Source organism: Mytilus galloprovincialis, chromosome 6 (assembly GCF_965363235.1).
Source record: "Mytilus galloprovincialis chromosome 6, xbMytGall1.hap1.1, whole genome shotgun sequence".
NCBI lineage: Eukaryota > Metazoa > Mollusca > Bivalvia > Mytilida > Mytilidae > Mytilus > Mytilus galloprovincialis.
The window spans coordinates 41310493-41330047 of NC_134843.1; the positions used below are offsets into that span (position 1 = coordinate 41310493).

The following is a 19555-nucleotide window of genomic DNA, read 5'->3' on the forward strand; positions in this document are numbered from 1 at the left end:
CTTGTCCCACGTTGCATGTTTTATGATATTTTTTTTTAAACAGAACAATTGTTAATTAGAAATATAATTTACGACTTTAAACCTAATATTTGCAGTGGAACAAACTAAAAGGTTTATTAAATTTCAGTCACTCTCTAACATGGAGACGATTCTGACAGTTTTTGTTCTGCTGGTTTTTGTCCCTGCATCTGAAAACAGCTGTTGTTGGAGACACGGAGGATGTTATTCGAAACGTTGCTATCAAGATTGTTGTTGGACAAGAAGCAGTAAGCAATTTATATTAATATACTTCATGTCAAAATGCCAGATTTTTTATTGGTTGATAGGAGGGAGATAATTTTCTCCATCCCAAGGCAAATAATATATTACCCTTCAAGGAGACGCTTTATCAAGTGTGGGTTTTAAGGGCATATGATACAGTTTCGATCCCATGATGACTTTTTAACGAAAATTTGCATACGAACTATTTTCCACCTAAGCAAATTCAAATATGTAATAAAATTATACATTCATGTGCTACTTTAAAAGATAAAAAGTATAATCACAGAAATACTGAACTTTGAGGAAAATTTAAACCAGAAAGTCCCTAATCTAATCAAATAAAAGGGATCGGTATATTAGACATTTACTCTAAATTTCGTGTTTACATCTCTGTCATTTGCAAAGAAACACCTTTTTTTTTTTTTATTTCAACAGATAAACACAGGCGGATTTTTGTAAAAACCTTATGAAAGTCTTCTTTACAAAAATATGGAAATAATTAATATTTTACAAAGTTTGAAGATTTTATGAAAAAAAACGGATTTTTTTTTTTATCAAATTAGAAAAATATCAATGTTGCCTTTTTCAATTAAACTGGTACGAATAATCTTCATACGTAATCAAACCTAATATCATTTAAAAAAAAAAGAGGGGTCAATGTATTTTTCAAGCTAAATCAGTTTGAATCATTAAAAAACAGTTGAAAAATGCATCCAATCCTATTTATGGAACTTATCTTATACAAAACATACAGTATTCAATTCTGACTAAGTTCCTTGATTAAACAAATTTATTGTCATTCAAAAGTGAAAAAAACCAATAATGATAATGAACAGCCTGTTAAAAAACTGTTGAAAAAAATAAAACGTAAAAAAACCTTAAAATATGTATTATCTTTAATGTAAACTTTGGCTGTAAACTCGAAAGTAATCGAGCTTGCAATCCACAACCACCTAAATTAAATATCAGTAGTCGATGATAAATAACATATGCAGTACCTATTTTTCTGAAACATAAGTGCATGTTTCAAGTGTATTATTAGCAACTGTGAAATTTGAAAGAAAAATCAAGCGGTTTGTTTATGCGAGTTTCCTTTTTTGACTTTTTAGTGTTTATATGTTCGATAATCGTTGACATTACTGGCATTGGTATAATAATGTCCTTTTTAGGCACTGAACCAAACATGCTGGCCTTGGACGGATACCGATTGTATTTAGTTAACAGAAATGATAGTACAGTAACCAAACTAGTAGTTGGTTTACACACAGATGACTCAATTGATTATCACCACTCAAAGTCCTACATCTATACGATTAGCTCTTATTATGGTACCATGCACAGGTATTTTTAACATTATTTTCATATTTCATTAAATTTTGAAGATCGAATAGCTGTTAAAAAAACCCGGGCGATATTTAAGGAAAATTCCCGATTGATGTGTCAAATAGAAACCGACAACGCCATGGAAAAAAAACCCCGAAAAATCACGAAAAGACAAACAGTCCACAAAACAGTGCATAGAAAAACTAAAGAATAAACAAATTCAAAGATAAGTCTCACTCGGCGATGTTGAACAGGACACAATTATGCGTATGATAATTGAATCCTTGGTATCTTGTGACACAGAAATGCATTTTTTTTTATCATTTGTTTGTTTGTTTGTTGTTTTTTTTTCTTCATTTTACACAATATACTTTCCAGTATCAAAATAATTGTTGTGTACCCTTCTTTGTAATGTTTTTCACTGAAAACGTACTCTTGAGGTGTATTTTCCGGGATTTGCCGAGTATTATCGAAATGCCATGCGATAACGTTACGGAAAGGCATGTGATAAAAGTCGAAGCATGTGATAAACTTTTTATATCAGCCCGCTAAGCACCAATTCGAAAAATAGGAAATTTACGTAAATTTAATGCTATTATCATACGGTAAAAATCACATGTTATTTAGTCTAAGTATATGATAAATGTGGTTACATAAGAATGTTTTGAAAACAATATTTGTTTTTCCTTGAAGGGTATGCTATCCATGTTATGAAAATGAAAGACAGCCAGAGATAATTGTAGAAGAGTCATCACCATATCATCCACACAGTTTTGCCATCGACTCTGATAATGATCATATTTACTGGTCAGACTACCAGTATGAAGCATTAATCCGCTCTGACTTAAACGGTTTAAATAAAACAGTAATTTTAGAAAATGGGAAATATGGTGCCATAGGATATATAGCTTTAGATTTAAACGATAGGTAAGCATAAGAAATTATAATAACAAAACAAAACAGATAAACATCGTTAATATTTTTCAAAACACTTAAAGTTAGTTTTAAACAATCTAAAAATAAGAAGTTGAAATACGTTTGATTAAAAGTATTTCATTTACTGCTGTTGTTGAAATTATTTGATAAGCTGATATAATAATTAAAAATTTCGACCATCCTAATCCCTTGTCTGTGTTAACCTTACGGTAAGATAGGTTTGAAGAAAAACGAGAGTACAGAAGGAAAAGCAAACTAAACAGGGAAAATGGAAAATAATAAAGACAACAAGACAATGGACCAAAAAAGACTTAAATCACAATCTCCGTTAGAATACTGTTAATAAATGTGCTCAAGACAGGTATTGTATGGTGGCCAGTTAAGGCCATTTCATGTTTTCGCCTTTCATATTCTATAGGGCGAAAACGCGAAATCGCGAAGTCGAAAACCCGAAAGCGCGAAGTCGAAAACGTGAAATCGCGCGTTTTCGACTTCGCGTTTTCGCGTTTTTACGATATACATGTTATTATAACATAACATTTTCAATATAATTGGAGACAAGACTACAAAGTATAGGTCAATCAAATGATTGTCATATAAATTTCATATCTGTGACGTATTTTAAATATTTTCAAATAAATTAGACAATGTTTTTACATTCTTTGTTGACAATTACTGAACAAATTTAAAAACAGATGCATTTGTATAAAATACTTTTGAATATACAATTTACTGGAAGTTATAGTTTGGACATTTTAAAATAAATGAAATTAATAATTATTATCGCCATGGTTACTTAAAATACATAATATTTCATTTAATGCTCTTGTTGTGAATCTGAAATTTTTAATATTTAAAATAGCTTGTGTGGAAAAAGTTTAAAATTTAATACATTTTGGAGATAAGACTTTTATCAAATAAAACTTGGGACGGTTTCGATAAGCTATCCTAAGACCTGTTCATACTAGATTATCTTATGACATGTCTTATGATCCTCTTAGGACTATCTAAGACCTCGCCTCAAAACTGTCGTTGATCTTAGAAAAGATATCCTTAACCTGTCGCATGTTCTTTTAATTTAAACAAAAAGTAACCTGGATTTACTGAAAATTCATGTAAATGTAGAATGTGTTTCCCATATATTACTAAACGCATTGATTAATATATATATTTATGTGCGGTTCGAGTATGATTTTTGAAGTATGTCATTTATTCTATTGTGTTTTCATAATAGTTGTAAACCGGTTTTGGCGGTCAGTATATAATAAAAGTTTGCACGAGATTTAACTATCGAGGTTTGGGCAGTGACCATTGTCGTACGTTTCTTTTGTATTGAGTTTAATTTTCATTAAGAATTCTGTTTTTTTAAATGTATTGAAGTTGTATGTAAATAATTAATGTGTTTTGTATATATTTTGTAGATGTTTGATTGCTGTCTTTTACCGGTATTGTTGATTTTGTGATGTTTATAAACCGGGATTTGTTTTCATAGATGCATGGGTTCCATATTCAAAACATGAACTGTTAATGTTGTTTGATATTAGAAATATTGTGATCTCTGGATCTATAGTTATCAAAATTGAGATGGTCATTGCGCCTAACAGTACCTAAATATTTTTTTAGTTTTCTATTATGCCTTTATAGTATAAAGGTACATATCTGAATGTGCTCAGATATGTATGCTTTCCAAAAATCTAAAAAGATTTAGCACATAAATACTTTATGTTCGTTTGAACATAGTGAATTTAGAACATAATTCAAATTTTCAAAGATGGTAGACAATAACAACAATCCTCCCCGTGTCAGAACCAGATTAACAAAAACAAATAGAGAAACTAAATCTGGTCAATTAACAAATATATTTTGAAATGTCAAAAATATGATTTCAAGCAAATTGTATACTCAAAGGCATTATAATGCATCTGTTTTTTAAATTTGTTCAGTAATAACGAAAACGCTAAATCGCGAAAAGGCGAAGTCGAAAATGCGAGTTTTCGACTTCGCGTTTTCGCATTTTCGCCTTCGCGTTTTCGCGTTTTCAACTTCGCCTTTTCGCAATTTCGCGTTTTCGACTTCGCGTTTTCACGTTTTCGACTTCGCGTTTTCGCCCTATATAATATGAAAGGCGAAAAGGCGAAAACGCGAAAACACGAAATGGCCTTAAACGGCCACCATAGCATTGGACCCAGACATATTTCTCATACAAAAAGGCGGTACACGGATAGTTTGCAACTGTAACTAATAGGTTATCATGCATAGTACTGTTGATGGTTCATGTTATGTTTGAATAAAGTCAGACTGAATTCCTTACTTAGCTCAATAGGATGAATGTTACTCCGCCGTGCTTGCAAGATTCATGATATATGAACTTTTTACCTTTGCTTTACCACTAATGAAGGAGACAAAGTGAACAGCTTTATTTTCAGACACTTCTCTATCAAATAGCTTAACATTTGTATATACAATGTATATATATTCTTGAATTATTATAGCTGGATTTACTTCATGAATGCCTCGGAGGGGACAATAGATAGATGTGGATTAGATGGAAACAATACTGAAAGAGTTTTAATTGATAATTACATGACAACAAGTTCACGTATAACTTTAGGTAAACTTCTGATCAATAAAATAAAAACATTATCCGTTTGTATCATAGTGAGGTGTTATCACGTCCAATAGTCTAGTTTTGATTGAATATAAAAGTAATTACCGGAAATTTGATTATTTGTATTCAAATAACTACATGTACACTAAAGACTTTGGTTGCAAAAATACAAGTAGGAAAAACAAAAACACTTATTGTTAATGAATTATTAGCAATATTGTTTAACGTGTTATTACTATAGGACATATATTTTAAAGAAGTTGTAACCAATTGATGTATGTGTCTCTTTTAATTGAAGAAAAATTACTATTGTCTAATAAAATGTTATTATGTTTTACAAAAATTTTAGTAAACAGCAATATTCAAACATGTTTTTGATTTTTAATAAATATATTGTAAGAAATAAATTATGAATAACCCCCTTTTGCATTGTTTTAAACTGGGGACTATTTTGAAATTCAGTGAAATCTAACAATGGTTTTATTCGAATATCACATAAAGTGTTCTTGAATGAGAACAAAAAATGGTTGTTTATTTGAAAAGAATCATTGCAGTTTTTACTACTTTTAGACGATTATTTTAAACATAAAAGAATACCAACATATACGTTTTGTAATGTTGTATGAGAATAGTAATATTGCCGTTGTTTTATATTTCATAATTTTGAAATGTATAAAAGAGGAATATATTATTTTTTTTCTTATCTAATTCATTGTTGTGGACACATTTCTCTACTTTCCAAAAATTTTATATGTAATTATTCTTTGAATTATATCATCACCACTATACAAGATTAATGATTTATTTATAGATATTTTAGACAGACGGATTTATTGGACTATTGGAAACACAATAAAATCCGCTACATTTGACGGTACTGGAATCAAGGAAGTGCAACGAATATCACACGAGTCGTCATATTATTCAATAAATGGCATTGCTGTGTATAATGACTATTTATACTATTCAGACAACTGGTCTAACTATCGGTATGTGTATCGTGTCAATAAATATGGAGGGACTCGACAAAGCATAGCTAGACTGGGTTCTTCTGTTCGTGACATAAAGATCTTTCATGGAGACAGTAAGTCAATAAAAACACACATCCTGAAACAAACAGCTTTAGCTTGATTTATTGATTACTTGTAGTAGAAGAAACGTTATTTAATGATTCAAAAATTAAATTAAGTTTTTTATTATACATAAAAATCATAGTTGGTTTATAACATGCTGACTCGATAATTGATATATGAGATTGAACAGCAAATCATCATCTTCTTTAAGTATTTTTTCCTGTTTTCATTTAACTTAAGTGTATGTTGTTGCAACTCAAAAGCCATGACCTGTAAATACCTAGGATCCTCTCAGTTTTCAGATTATGGTTGTTATCATAACTTGAAAAGTTAGGCCAAGATAATTTTACTCATTATAAATGTTAAATAGTATTGTTTTTGTGTTCATTTAGAAATGACAAATGTTGAACGTTATATACCATAGGTTACCAAAACCACCCCAATATATGAAAAACTATAAAAAAAAAATAAAAAAAAAATACCCATTATACATATTGGCTATAAATAAAAAAAAAAGACGTCGGAGAAACGGGTTAAAACTGTAGACTCAATGAAATGTGTTGCCTATAAACAGCAACTGTTTCATCAGGAAAAATCTAACTGCCGAATACCCATGAATTGACAGAAAGAAGATTAGTGCTTTATTGAAGACATTGAATGCCCATGAGTGTGTAGGAAAAAGCTTGTTAAACTTTAATATGCTTAGAAGTACGACCTCCCAGAGATCAGAAGAGATCTTAAAATTGTTGAACATTATATCATCATTGGAATAAGGCATTGTATAGACTTTTAGTCAATAGCATTTAGTTGTACTATCCGCTTGATCAAAACGTATACCCGGATATAGAAATGCACAATATTACATATTAATTTATTAATGTTACATTTGCAAAGTATTTCTTAATGTCTTTAATCAGGTTTTCGAAAATAGTGATGAGCATTGTATCTATGTGTTCACTCTTTTAGCCACCAAAGACCCATGTAGATCATACACAACGATGATAAATGTGGAAAAACGCTCAAAGGATTTTGTAGTCAATTGGACAACAGATGGTCCAATAAATGATGCAGTATTAGAAAAAAGCTGGTACAAAATTAACTGTGATAGCTATATATTGATGCCAGTTTCACCTCCTGGAGCATATCATTGTGGAACAGATAACCCTATATGGCTCAATGGTTAGAAACATTATTTTGTTAATGTCCTTTTTTTTATGTAGTCGAGCTTATAATTTACGTTTTAACTTATAAGATGTATTGCGTTATAGCAGCTGAGTCATTTGTATTCACACATCGTTACAAAAATTGTCAAACACTTCGTTGATGTACAATATGCCCACTTTTGACCGCGGAGATTACGGCAGAATTTGAAATATGTTGTTTAATCCTCAAATTTGAAAAAATAACAAAAGGAATTATAGAATTGATACTAAAACAAATTTAATATGTACTAATATAAGCTATATAACAAATACTCAATCGAATTGATAAAACATTTATAAAACATGATTTTCTATTAGTTTGATCTTTTGAGAAAAGAATCATAGCTTCAATTGATAGCACAGTATATTTCAGGGACTCTTCCAAACTTTGCTGAGGGAAATGTAACAAGAGAAGCGTGTATGCAGACAAATAGTAGTGTGTGTGAAATATCGATTACCATTGAGATAAGAAATTGTGATGGGTACTATATATACTACCTACAACCGACTCCTTACAATTCATCTTACTGTTTTGGTAAGTAGAGCAAATATGTTCATGTATAAATAATTAAAACAAAAAATATCGAACTAAAAATAGGGTGGCCAATAAAAACGGACAAAACCAATTTATCAAGCGCTATCAAAAAAGAGAAGAAGTGAACTTCCATACTCATGGCTTGGTACAATCATTTTCGGAATAAAATGAGGGTGTTGGGGGTAAACCTGGTTTAGAATTAGTTAAGCCTCCTATTTGTATGACAGTTGTTTATAGTTCTAATTTAAAGCTACGAAAGGTGCTAAAACTAAATGTACTAAATAAAAATGTATGGTTTATTCCGATGTAAATTAAATAGTGTCTCGCAACACGCGCCCTCTTTTCAAGAGATCATTGTCTTCTACACTACGTTTCTTAGCTGAACCCTTATATCAAAACATGCCAAATCAAAATTAAAATGCAGCAGACAAGGCTTTGTTATAAAAATACTTTTTGCATCATGTCAGACGGATTGAAAGATAATATTGATGGTTAAACAATCAGTTTCCAACTTCCCATCTATTAGATTTGTATCTGTTCTGTCCGATCCCGGGGGTGACAGTTTGTTTAACCGGTTGAATCCAACATGCATAAAAAAAGCACACAGTTCTTCAAATACATCTTTATTGGATGTCAGAAGGTAAAAACTACTAAAGATAAAATAAAAACAAAAATACGATTTTCAATACTATGTCAAAAAATTGTTTACAAAAATTAATGAAAAAATTACGTTCCATACAAAATTTTAATCGAAAAAGGGGACACTTTAAAAAGTAAAAAATAGAAATTTTAGAGGACGATACAGGCCAAATACTTATACAAAAATGGAATTGGACTACTATAAAAGGTATTTAACATGCTAAAATGCCCCAAAACTGTTACAATGTGAGATAGTCAAAATCAGATATTTGCAAAGGCTTTTACGTGAAATTACTTCAAATCGTCACAGAAATCATTATGGAACTAACGGTACATATAAAAAAAATACATAATAATACAATAATAGAATAACTTACAGTGTGGTGGACAATAATACGACAAAAATTTATCCACTGTTCTCAAGCGAGCATACACGAGTTGTGTTGATAAAGGGAGATAATCACATAAAAAGTATCTAAGACAATATCTGTAAAAGTCTAATTTTTGTCAATAAGAAAAAAAAATGTCTTTAGACCCGGTATTTTAATAGCGCTAATCGAAGAACACACATTGAGGATCTAGGAACTGTTGTCTGTAATTCAAACAATTGTTAAATGTGGTAATAATGGCACTTTTAAAAATGGTACTAAAAAAATCCAGTTCTTTCCTGTTACCAAAGTGAATCAATTTTAAAAAGTTTCTAATGGGAATAAGGAATAAGTTTAAGACAGTATTTGTGGTTTACTAGTTTATTCTGCAATAGTTTATCAAATGCCAATTATTGATTTTATCATTTGCAATACAAAAGGTTTAGAAATATACTAAAATATAGTCAGATATGTCGGGAACATGAAATAATCTTGAGTAAGAGGACAACGACAACAGGACAGAGTTGGTAATAGAAAGGATTTTTTTCTAAAAAAATGCATTATTTTATAGTTTAAGAAAAATACATCATTTCAGATTGGTCACAATTGGAAGATAACAGCAAACAATGTCATTTATCCTTTAAAACTGTATTTAGGTAATGAAATATTCTAAAATAAATTCCTTTCTGTTACTCTCTACTATATTAGAATTGCACAATGTTCTCTGCTGTTATCAAAAGAAAAAATCCTATTTTTTCATTCAATATACTGTATATTATTTTGAAATTTATTTAATGTAGTGATGATAACTTATATTAAATGAAATGGTTGGCATATACATTTGTACATTGTAGTATTGATTAACTGTTTGATTCATTAGTGAAATTGTCTTGAACATCCTTCCTGTTACTGATTATATATGGTTATGCTGTTACTTTTTATCCGGTGACATGACAGAACGTAACAGAAAGGAATTACGCAGTACTTTTTGTTCATTTACTCGAATTGTGTAGAAGTTTACTTCCATCTACATATCAATTTGATAAGATACTATAAAACACATGTACTGTTATAGTGCTGACAATGAAATATTCTCAAAAGGTACACAAAAAGGCTGTAACAGGAGAGAACAACAAAATTATTTTTCTCCAAATTCTGATCTTTGGGGAGTTCAGATTTTTTAAACTGGTTGTTATTCACCTAAACATACGGAGTCATACATTCAGGAAATGATGCTCTTCACATTGCATTACAAGAAATACATTTTTGATCTTTCAAACGTGTCCACAGGTGGAAAAAACCAAGCGGTAACAGGAAGGAAATTACTCCTTGGGACAACATTTAAAAGACCCTTAAAAATGTAAAATTTTCTTATATGCTTTAGTTATAACAAAACCATACCTGTAATGGAGAAGTTTTTTTATATAATCTATCAGATTTGCGAAAATCGGAAAGCTGTTTACTTAATTTAGATATTCTTTGATTTTCTTATCCCAGGCATAGATTACCTTAGCCGTATTTGGCACAACTTTTTGGAATTTTAGATACTCAATGCTCTTCAACTTTGTACTTATTTGGCTTTATAAATATTTTGATATGAGCGTCACTGATGAGTCTTATGTAGACGAAACGCGCGTTTGGCGTACTAAGTTATAATCCTGGTACCTTTGATAACTATTTGAATGATTCAATTTTCAGAAAATAACAGGGGACAATATGATGTTTATGCCCCACCTACGATAGTGGAGGGGCATTATGTTTTCTGGACTGTGGCTCCGTTCGTTCGTCCGTCCGTTCGTCTGTGCGTCCGTTCAGGTTAAAGTTTTTGGTCAAGGTAGTTTTTGATGAAGCTGAAGTCCAATCAACTTGAAACTTAGTACACTTAAAATTGAGAATGGAAATGGGGAATGTGCCAAAGAGACAACAACCCGACCATAGAAAAAAACAACAGCAGAAGGTCACCAACAGGTCTTCAATGCAGCGAGAAATTCCCGCACCCGGAGGCGTCCTTCAGCTGGCCCCTAAACAAATATATACTAGTTCAGTGATAATGAACGCCATACTAATTTCCAAATTGTACACAAGAAACTAAAATTAAAATAATACAAGACTAACAAAGGCCAGAGGCTCCTGACTTGGGACAGGCGCAAAAATGTTGCTTATGATATGATATTTCTAATTTTAAAGCCAAATTAGACTTTTGACCCCAATTTCACGGTCCACTAAACATAGAAAATGAAAGTGGGAGTTTCCGGTTAAAGTTTTTGGTCAAGGTAGTTTTTGATGAAATTGAAGTCCATTCAACTTGAAACTTAGTACATATGTTCCATATAGTATAATTTTTCTAATTTTAATGCCAAATTAGATTATTACCCAATTTCACGGTCCATCGAACATGGAAAAGGATAGTGCGAGTGGGGCATCCGTGTACTTTGGACACATTCTTGTTTTTTCGGGGGGGGGGGGGGGGGGGGGGGGTGACCATTTAAATTATAATACTTTATTAGAAGAAATATTAAAAAGAATGTTTTATTGTTTGCAGTTGGTGCATTATATACTCTAGTTAATACTGAAACTTAAAATTTTCCTAAAGGATGCCTGAATAAAAAAAAATTGCTGGTGTAAGATGGAACATGGAAATTAGACTTTTTCAGATATTGTCTTGGAATTCCCTATATAACCAACACACATTTTCCTACAAAAGTTTTGGTCTTCAACGCGTCTGGCGCAAATACAAAATTTCAATTTTAGTATCTATGATGAGTTTATTTTCAACATAGCTCGATAAATATTTTACTTTTTTTATACATCCCTAGGTCTCTAGGTACTTGTGTTTGAACGTTTCCTGACGAATATACACCTATTAAAGCATCAAATTTCTTAAGTTATTTTTACTTTCTACAACTCTTTCGATTCGGATGTTGGTGAGCTGATTGTCCTCTTGGATATCACCAGTTTAGTAGTCAGTATGTCATCATCGATCGAATTAATAAGAACCTCTCTTAAATTCTTCCCTGATAAACTTAGAATTATCATCGACGCAGGTTGAATCTCCTCATAGCAAGTATACCTTTGTTGCATTTGAAAATTCTCATCAGGATGGTTCATGTTGTAATTTTTCAAGTTTCGAATTTTAGCTTTCTTGATGTAGATAAATTGAGAAAAACTGGTTTGGACCCACCAAATCTATAAAGTATTAATTAAGAAATAATTGATGCAAGCTCTGCTTTATTGTAGTTTTAACATGAGTATGCATTATATACGTGATTAGTTTTGCCCGAGCGATAGTGAGGGCTAAAATAACAAAAATATAATGACTACCCATGTTAAAACTATAATAAATTATAGCTGGCATCAATTATTTCGATTCTGATTAGGACAATTACGGTAAGTTCTATGCTCGATGTGTATAGATGTAGAGCGTTTGTGTAGGCTCTTCTATGAACCTTTCTTTGTTGTAAACAAACAAACGACTGGCAATGTGATATTTCAGAGGGAGTAGTTTTGAACAGCCAGGATGAACGGTTGTCGTATCTAGGTCAAATATGTCAATTTCGAATTGCAACACGTTACAGTCATAATAAATGAATTAGTAACAACATGTGCATCATTTTCGAGGTTGGAAGTGTTTTAAGTTAATCAAATACATATATTAAATGTATGCGAATTTGATCAAATTCATTAATCTGCAGTAGTCAATATACGCATGTGCAAACAAATTTTATTGGATTTAGAGTATGGATTTATTCACAAAGCGAATGAAGCACGTCATATTAGAATGGTATATAAGTAATTAAATTGGTAGAATAAGGATTATACAAATGAAAGTTTAAATAGAAAGCTTTCAAAATCAATTTGTAGACAATAACTTAAACATGAAAACTCTACTGTAAAATGAAAATATGACGCATGTGTATATGAGTAGATGAGGTTTAACTATTTGATTTGCTCAGACGTTTTGTAAAATAGTGGAAATAAGATTTTTTTTACATACAGGAAGTGGACCGGTGAAATGTCCGTCTGGTACATCGTCCGAAACAGAATATTATCCAGGCTGTAGCTGTAAGTTCTTTTATTGAAAATAAGTTAGCTTTTTTAAATATCAATTCTTTCTAAATAGGTATGTATTTGTATAGAAAGCACATGAAATCGGTCGAAAAAATGCTTACATTTGTCTTAAAATAATCAAATCGTCAATCTCAAATACCTAGATTTTTCTTCAAAAACAATTTCTGTTTCAAAACTGTAAAATAATCATATGATTAACAAACTTCGTTTACAGCGTATTCAACAATCTGTTAACTAGATAGTAGTGAAAACCCGATGTTTTATTGATTACGAAGTGATTAAATTACGCTTATTTCCACGTTGTTTTTTATTTTACCTAAATCACCACATTCAATAAAGTATATCGTAAAAACGAAGTGGATGACCTTGTTAATATATGACATCTTTAAAAAAGAAAATTTATGTATGAACAACATACATTGTTTTAAGAAATATAACTTTTTTTGAAATCGGAAATTTTATGACTGTTAAACATAAAGACGTTTTTCACCGATTTTAATTGCCTTTTATCAAAATGATCTTTTATTTTGAAAGTATTCAATCAGTTATATTTCAGAGAATGAAAAAGATAAATGCATTACTTTTAGATTGAGTTGTAGTTTAACGAGTCTTTTGTATGCAAATTTTAACAAAATCTGTGGCAAAACCCATTTATTTTAACTTGATCTTAAGTGGAGCTGAATATCGAATAATATGCAATTTCATTAAAACGTTATATATATCGTTGCTCGCCGTTCGTCAAAGTTATAAACATACGGATATCACAGACCTAAATTGTAAATAAAGTTTACTTTGTGAAAGCTGGTTTGTTGAAGTAACATTAGTTCTACTTCACTTAATGTTTTCCTTCTGATTTGTCAAAAAGATAATACGATAAAGCAACTTTTTGGTGGATGGAATTCGAAAATGCTTGAATATTCAAAATAAAATCCCACAGATGTTCGTAAAGCATTAGTCTGTATGACACAAGTATTTGAATTTTTAAATTACGTCCTATACATTGGAATAAGGGATTAAATCTATATATTTATCACAAATTTCTAACATTTAGAGCAGAACAGCAATATTTAGATATAAGCCAGAACTTTCCCCAAAAAAGATATTATGCGACCATCTTATACAATATGCCAAAATGTTCAGTAACGCTGTTGCTCATATATATTTCGACATCGACAGCTATGCCAGAAATGGCCATTTCAGGTCCAATTCGTTAATGTTGACAATTTTAGGATTTCATATATACATGACTGGACATTATGACAAGTGACTTTTCTGCACTGAAGTGTTCAGATTGTATTGACCTGTTTAGCAAAGTAAAAAAGCATAGTTTTAAAAAGCTTTAGCAAATACTATTTTTGTAAGGATCAAACAACTGAACTTGTCATACCCCATCTTCCAATCCTGGCACCTAGAAAAAAAATGCAAATGTTCAGAAGGATAAGTTAATCTTTGCAAATTGTATTCATTTACATTGCTTAAGATGCATTTGGTGCCAATTTTACGACTTTGTTATGTAATTTGAATGTTTTAGTGACATTGCATAATATGTAAGATTAGCGCATGTATGATATACCTAATACAAAATTTCAAGCCTTTATTACAACAAAATGCGCATATGTCGTCAGATGTCTTTCTTTTTTTTCTATTTCTATACAAATATAAAGAATATTGATATCATATTTTATAGCTAATTTTCCTAACGACTACATGGCGGTTGAAGTCAAGGCCATTTTGGAAGAAGGTGATAGCTTTCCGATACCAGGTTTAAATTCAACACCAAGTTTGGAACCGATTTTCAAATGTGACTTTGATGACAAGTCAAATGGTACTCATGCTTATGATGTTTTTTGGCTTATATGTGGAGGAAGAGTAAAGGAAAATACGAGCGTACTATTCGAAGATATTGATAACGTTATCTTCTTTAAAGAAAGCGATTGGTCACACAGATACAGGATGAATATGGAGGTATGTTAAAAATTATAATAAAAAAAGTAGGAAATAGAACCCCAAAAAAACTCCAGATACTACAAACTTTTGTCATTGTACCTCCTTCAAATTATCCTGTATCACTATAATATGTTTCTTGGTTAGATTAAAACTTATTAGCGGATTGGCAAACATTGAAATATACTCTAAACATGGACTCAAAGCTCAATGATCTGATAAAACCTTTGCATTTCTTTATATTAAAAAAGAAGAATAAGAATATATGAATGTAAAGAAGAAAACAATTTATAAAGACTGAACAATTATACATATAAGTACGACTTCCAGTTTTCAGGAAATCCATACTGTATGTTGAGTTAAGAAAGGTAACGAAAAAACAAAATGTGAAAGTATAAAAAATAAAATCGTCATAATATAGACAATAACAGTTAATGAAAGTAACCAATATGACAAACAGAAACACACGACAACAACTGTATTATACAATTTACTTATTATTTTCAAAAGTTTTGGTTCGAGCATCAAAATACATTTGATGTCGAAATGCTCATCTAGTGCAGTAAAAGTGATACTGTTAATGCTATTACTACCACTTGGTTGATTCCTCTGTTAGTGGAATGTTAGATCACGAGGTCATCATCAGACCCGGATTCGGCGTTTGGTTATCAGCTCTTTAAAGTTGTTAAAGGTTTTTTAAGTTTTAGAAGTTTGACTTTTCGATAATATTGTATCTTTTGACCCATTACGTTTGTCTTTAGTCGCCCAATGATATATGGTCATTTGAAAAAGTCATTTGAAAAATAAAGTGTGCTCGAATTTTATATAGAAATTAACATGTGCACTTAAAATGTTCATTCGCAGCTTAAATGTGCCATTAGAAGAAGAAATACGATTGGATCAACACCAGGTCCATATCTGTACAGCCAAGTCTTGAGAGCAGGACTTAATGTAAGCCAAAAATTATTATTGTGTTAGCAAATAAAGCTTTAACAAGTATAAGATAGAAATAGTTTATTCTTTTTGATTATCATAACTATATTAGACACGTCAACATGTGAGATGAATTGAGTCTCTAACAACCTAGTAAACAGAAGAATTTTTATAGGGTGTTCAATGTCGTAAGAAGTGAGTTGTTTTGTTATGAACCTGGATGAAATTTGCTATCTTAGAAACGAACAGAATGACGAATAAACACTTATATAGCTATTCGTCACCTTTTTTGTCTGTTTAAACTATATACAATAAATGTCAGATTATTTTTATGAGAGAGGAATTTATTGATTTTTTTACAGCTTTTTTCAAACATCGTTTGCTTTTATACTGAAACATACTACATTCAAAATAGTCCAATCGAAAGAGTAAAACCTATCTGTTGGCTTAATTTTAAGGGTTTAATCATATACATAGCCTTTTACATATCTTAAATTTTGGTTTCGATGAATAAATCGTCATTTGAGTAACATGTCAATGATCCAACAAGCCCTAGATACCAACAAACAATTACACAAAGTAGTCAACCTGCAATCGTTATTAATCGACACCTATTTACACAGTTTGGGATCTCTTAAACACCTCACATTTCTAATTACAAATGTGTTTTTTTTTTCATAGCCACATGGAACTAGATACACAGTTTTTGAAGGAGAATCAATCAACATTACTTTTACCGCAACCGTTCCTGTGGGTTGCGTTGCGTCGCATGAAAACATCCGAAAACATTGTGATCAGAATTTTTACATATCTGCACCGGAATATGTAAACAATGGTATGGAATGCACTAACAGTGTGGTCAAGAGGAATATTGTTTTTAAATCTCAATTTTGTGGAATTCGGCTAGGAAGCCTTGATTGGCACGATCCCAGAACAGTTCAGGTGTACGGATATAGTGACGGTCTCTACAATCTTCAAGACAGAAGAACCTATATCAGATTGTCAGCACCATCTGCTTCACCATTTAATGATATATGGAGGAATGTAAATATTCCATCCATAGAGGTAAATTTCTTTGACAAATATTTTACATTATCAGGAAATTCTTTACAAGGTATATTAAAAAAACCATTCTGCATTTAATTTAAAGATTTCGGGATACTTAAATAGCAGCAGTTAATATAACAGAAATATACACTAAAATGGTAATGTTAATGGAATATTCATTATTCTGTACTCGATTGGCAAGGTTAGTCTGATTGTCAGAAAATTAGGTCAACCTATATGGAACCTCTTTAGAGCAGTGCACTCGTCGTTTAAAGCAACAACAAGAGAAATATTTGTGTGTCCCTAAATTTTAAGTTCGAGTATTTATCTTTACTCAAATCGGCATATTTGTAGTCATTCAACGACACAAAAAACTAATATGTAGGCCTATTGTATATGGATAAAGACAGTAGCTTAATATTTCATTTATTACATGTGTTTCATGCGGGAATTGAAGTTTCCAATTGTTGAAAATTTATACAAATATATATAAAAATAGTCATTCAAAAATTTGATTTTGTTTAGGTTAAAGTAGTCGACAAAGATGCTTTCCTAACAAATAGCATATGTCAAATTTACAACGATCCTCATGTAATAACCTATGATGGAAAATATTACGAGTATATGGATGTTGGAGAATTCGTCATTTACAGAAATGATATAGGTCCATATTGGGTAAGTAGTAGCTATTCTGTATCCTTTTATCAATACTCTCCCTGTTTAGAATTAAACTAGAAAAGCAACCTGTAAATAAAATTTACAGAAAAAGTTTACTTTATTTACTTTCCAAAATGAGATAAATCACTGAAAATCCATACACCATTGAAGTATGATTAATCTATGGACAAAAGTCACAAGAATCACGTTGATTAGTGTTACTACTATTATTTTTTTATATATGTAATACGATAACAAATTGAATAAATGACACCCTTCTAGTATGAGGAATTCATTTGCAAGAAAAAACAATAATTTGATATTCAAAAACTGTAAGCACTTAAAGTTACAATGTCATGAATTGATTTCTAAATATCCCTGGCTACAATCTTTGTATTTCAGGTACATGCGCTACTTACTAGCTGTGGATTTGGATGGCCCGGCTCGTCGTGTCTTTGCGGAATCGCAATAAGAAGCCATGACTCACTATTTGTTTTAAGAACTTGCAAAAAGATTTCAAGACGTGAAAAGCATTTGCTTCGACAGCCCGTGGTTACCCTTGATACTTGTGATGAAAAGGACATACTTGTCGAAAATATCGGCAATAAGTACAAGGTTATTAAAATATTTTTTTTTTAGAAAATGATTGTACTACATACAAAAAGTAAAATAACAAAATTTTCGAACTCCAAGTAAAATTCAAAACGGAAAGTCCCATATTATTTGGCAAATTCAAAAGATCAAATACATTAAACAAACGGAAACAACTGTAATAATGGTTGATTAAAGCTGTTTTATAGCTATCTACATAAACTCATCATAGATACCAGGAATAAATTTTAAATTTACGCCAGTCGCGCGATTTGTCTACAAAAGACTCAGCAGTGACGCTCGAATCCAAAAAAAGTAAACCCACTCACTTGTATGAAAATAGCATGAAATTCCACAACGATATGTAAACAAAACAAACAGACGTTACTGGTTTTTTTTTTATAAATTGGGGTAAAGCAGGCAACAAACATTGTGTTATTATCTTTATCTCTATAAAACAAACCGTTATGATTACACCAATGTGATTCAATGTTTATCAGATAGACATGCGAAAGAATAGTATTTCATGTTTATTTAAGCTTATATGTTTGAATGTTCCTTTGGAATATTTCGCCTCTATTGTAGAAAAAATAAATAATTCAATTTTGAATACAGCGAATGACACAATTTGCTCTAAATGAATAAAGATCTTATATTCAAATTCAGAAATATATAAAACATACTGGCAAATTGGAAATAATTTGTTTAACTTGATAATGTAACAAAGTATTTCTTATCTCATACCAATACATCAATTCAAATGTCAAAAAGTTTGAATAGACTTTACATATCCATTTATTTTTTTTCTTAACTATGGGTCCTTTTTTTATATAAATCTTTTGTTATTTTTTTAGGACAACAATTGTTAACAAAACATTTAACATTATTTATTAAGGTAACTTTACCAATAGGAACAGAAATAAGGTTTGAAATGGCAAGGCGTTTAATAAGTCTTATTTCAATCAAACCATCCGTGTATGATATACAAGCAGCGAAAGGACTGTGTGGGGTTCCCAGTAAATGGAAAGACTCTTCGGATGATTTCACACATCGTAATGACGGACCAATTAGCAATGATCAATTATTTGCAGATTCTTGGAGGTATATTTTTATTCAAAGATTATTTCTGAAATAAGTAACCTTTATATATACTACCGACCAACGGTTTGAGAAACCAAAATCATGTATTGTTGGTATCATAACAAAAACTAAAAGGCCTGCAGTTTTAAATTGTTGTAAAGACCATTTTGCCAATGGAAACTAGATTAAAAGTATCGTTATATGTCAAGTTAAGGTGAATTTAGATCTTGAAAATTTAAAAATAATATTTGCCACTTTTAATTTGTATGAATGACTGCTACATGTATCCT

General features: G+C 30.9%; 1 protein-coding gene across 2 annotated transcripts in view; it reads left to right on the forward strand.

The window, feature by feature from the left end:
* LOC143079589 (von Willebrand factor D and EGF domain-containing protein-like) overlaps nucleotides 1-19555 on the forward strand; it is a 37006-nt gene that overhangs the window by 3480 nt on the left and 13971 nt on the right. For both annotated transcript variants that reach the window (XM_076255004.1, XM_076255006.1), the window contains exons 2-15: nucleotides 128-266; nucleotides 1431-1602; nucleotides 2278-2511; nucleotides 5013-5131; nucleotides 5940-6212; nucleotides 7168-7380; nucleotides 7777-7938; nucleotides 12942-13007; nucleotides 14701-14978; nucleotides 15822-15908; nucleotides 16572-16955; nucleotides 17463-17612; nucleotides 17997-18209; nucleotides 19081-19286. In XM_076255004.1, the coding sequence (XP_076111119.1) occupies nucleotides 140-266; nucleotides 1431-1602; nucleotides 2278-2511; nucleotides 5013-5131; nucleotides 5940-6212; nucleotides 7168-7380; nucleotides 7777-7938; nucleotides 12942-13007; nucleotides 14701-14978; nucleotides 15822-15908; nucleotides 16572-16955; nucleotides 17463-17612; nucleotides 17997-18209; nucleotides 19081-19286 (2684 nt within the window). In that variant the 5' untranslated portion in view covers nucleotides 128-139. The remainder of the gene's footprint in view (nucleotides 1-127; nucleotides 267-1430; nucleotides 1603-2277; nucleotides 2512-5012; nucleotides 5132-5939; nucleotides 6213-7167; nucleotides 7381-7776; nucleotides 7939-12941; nucleotides 13008-14700; nucleotides 14979-15821; nucleotides 15909-16571; nucleotides 16956-17462; nucleotides 17613-17996; nucleotides 18210-19080; nucleotides 19287-19555) is intronic.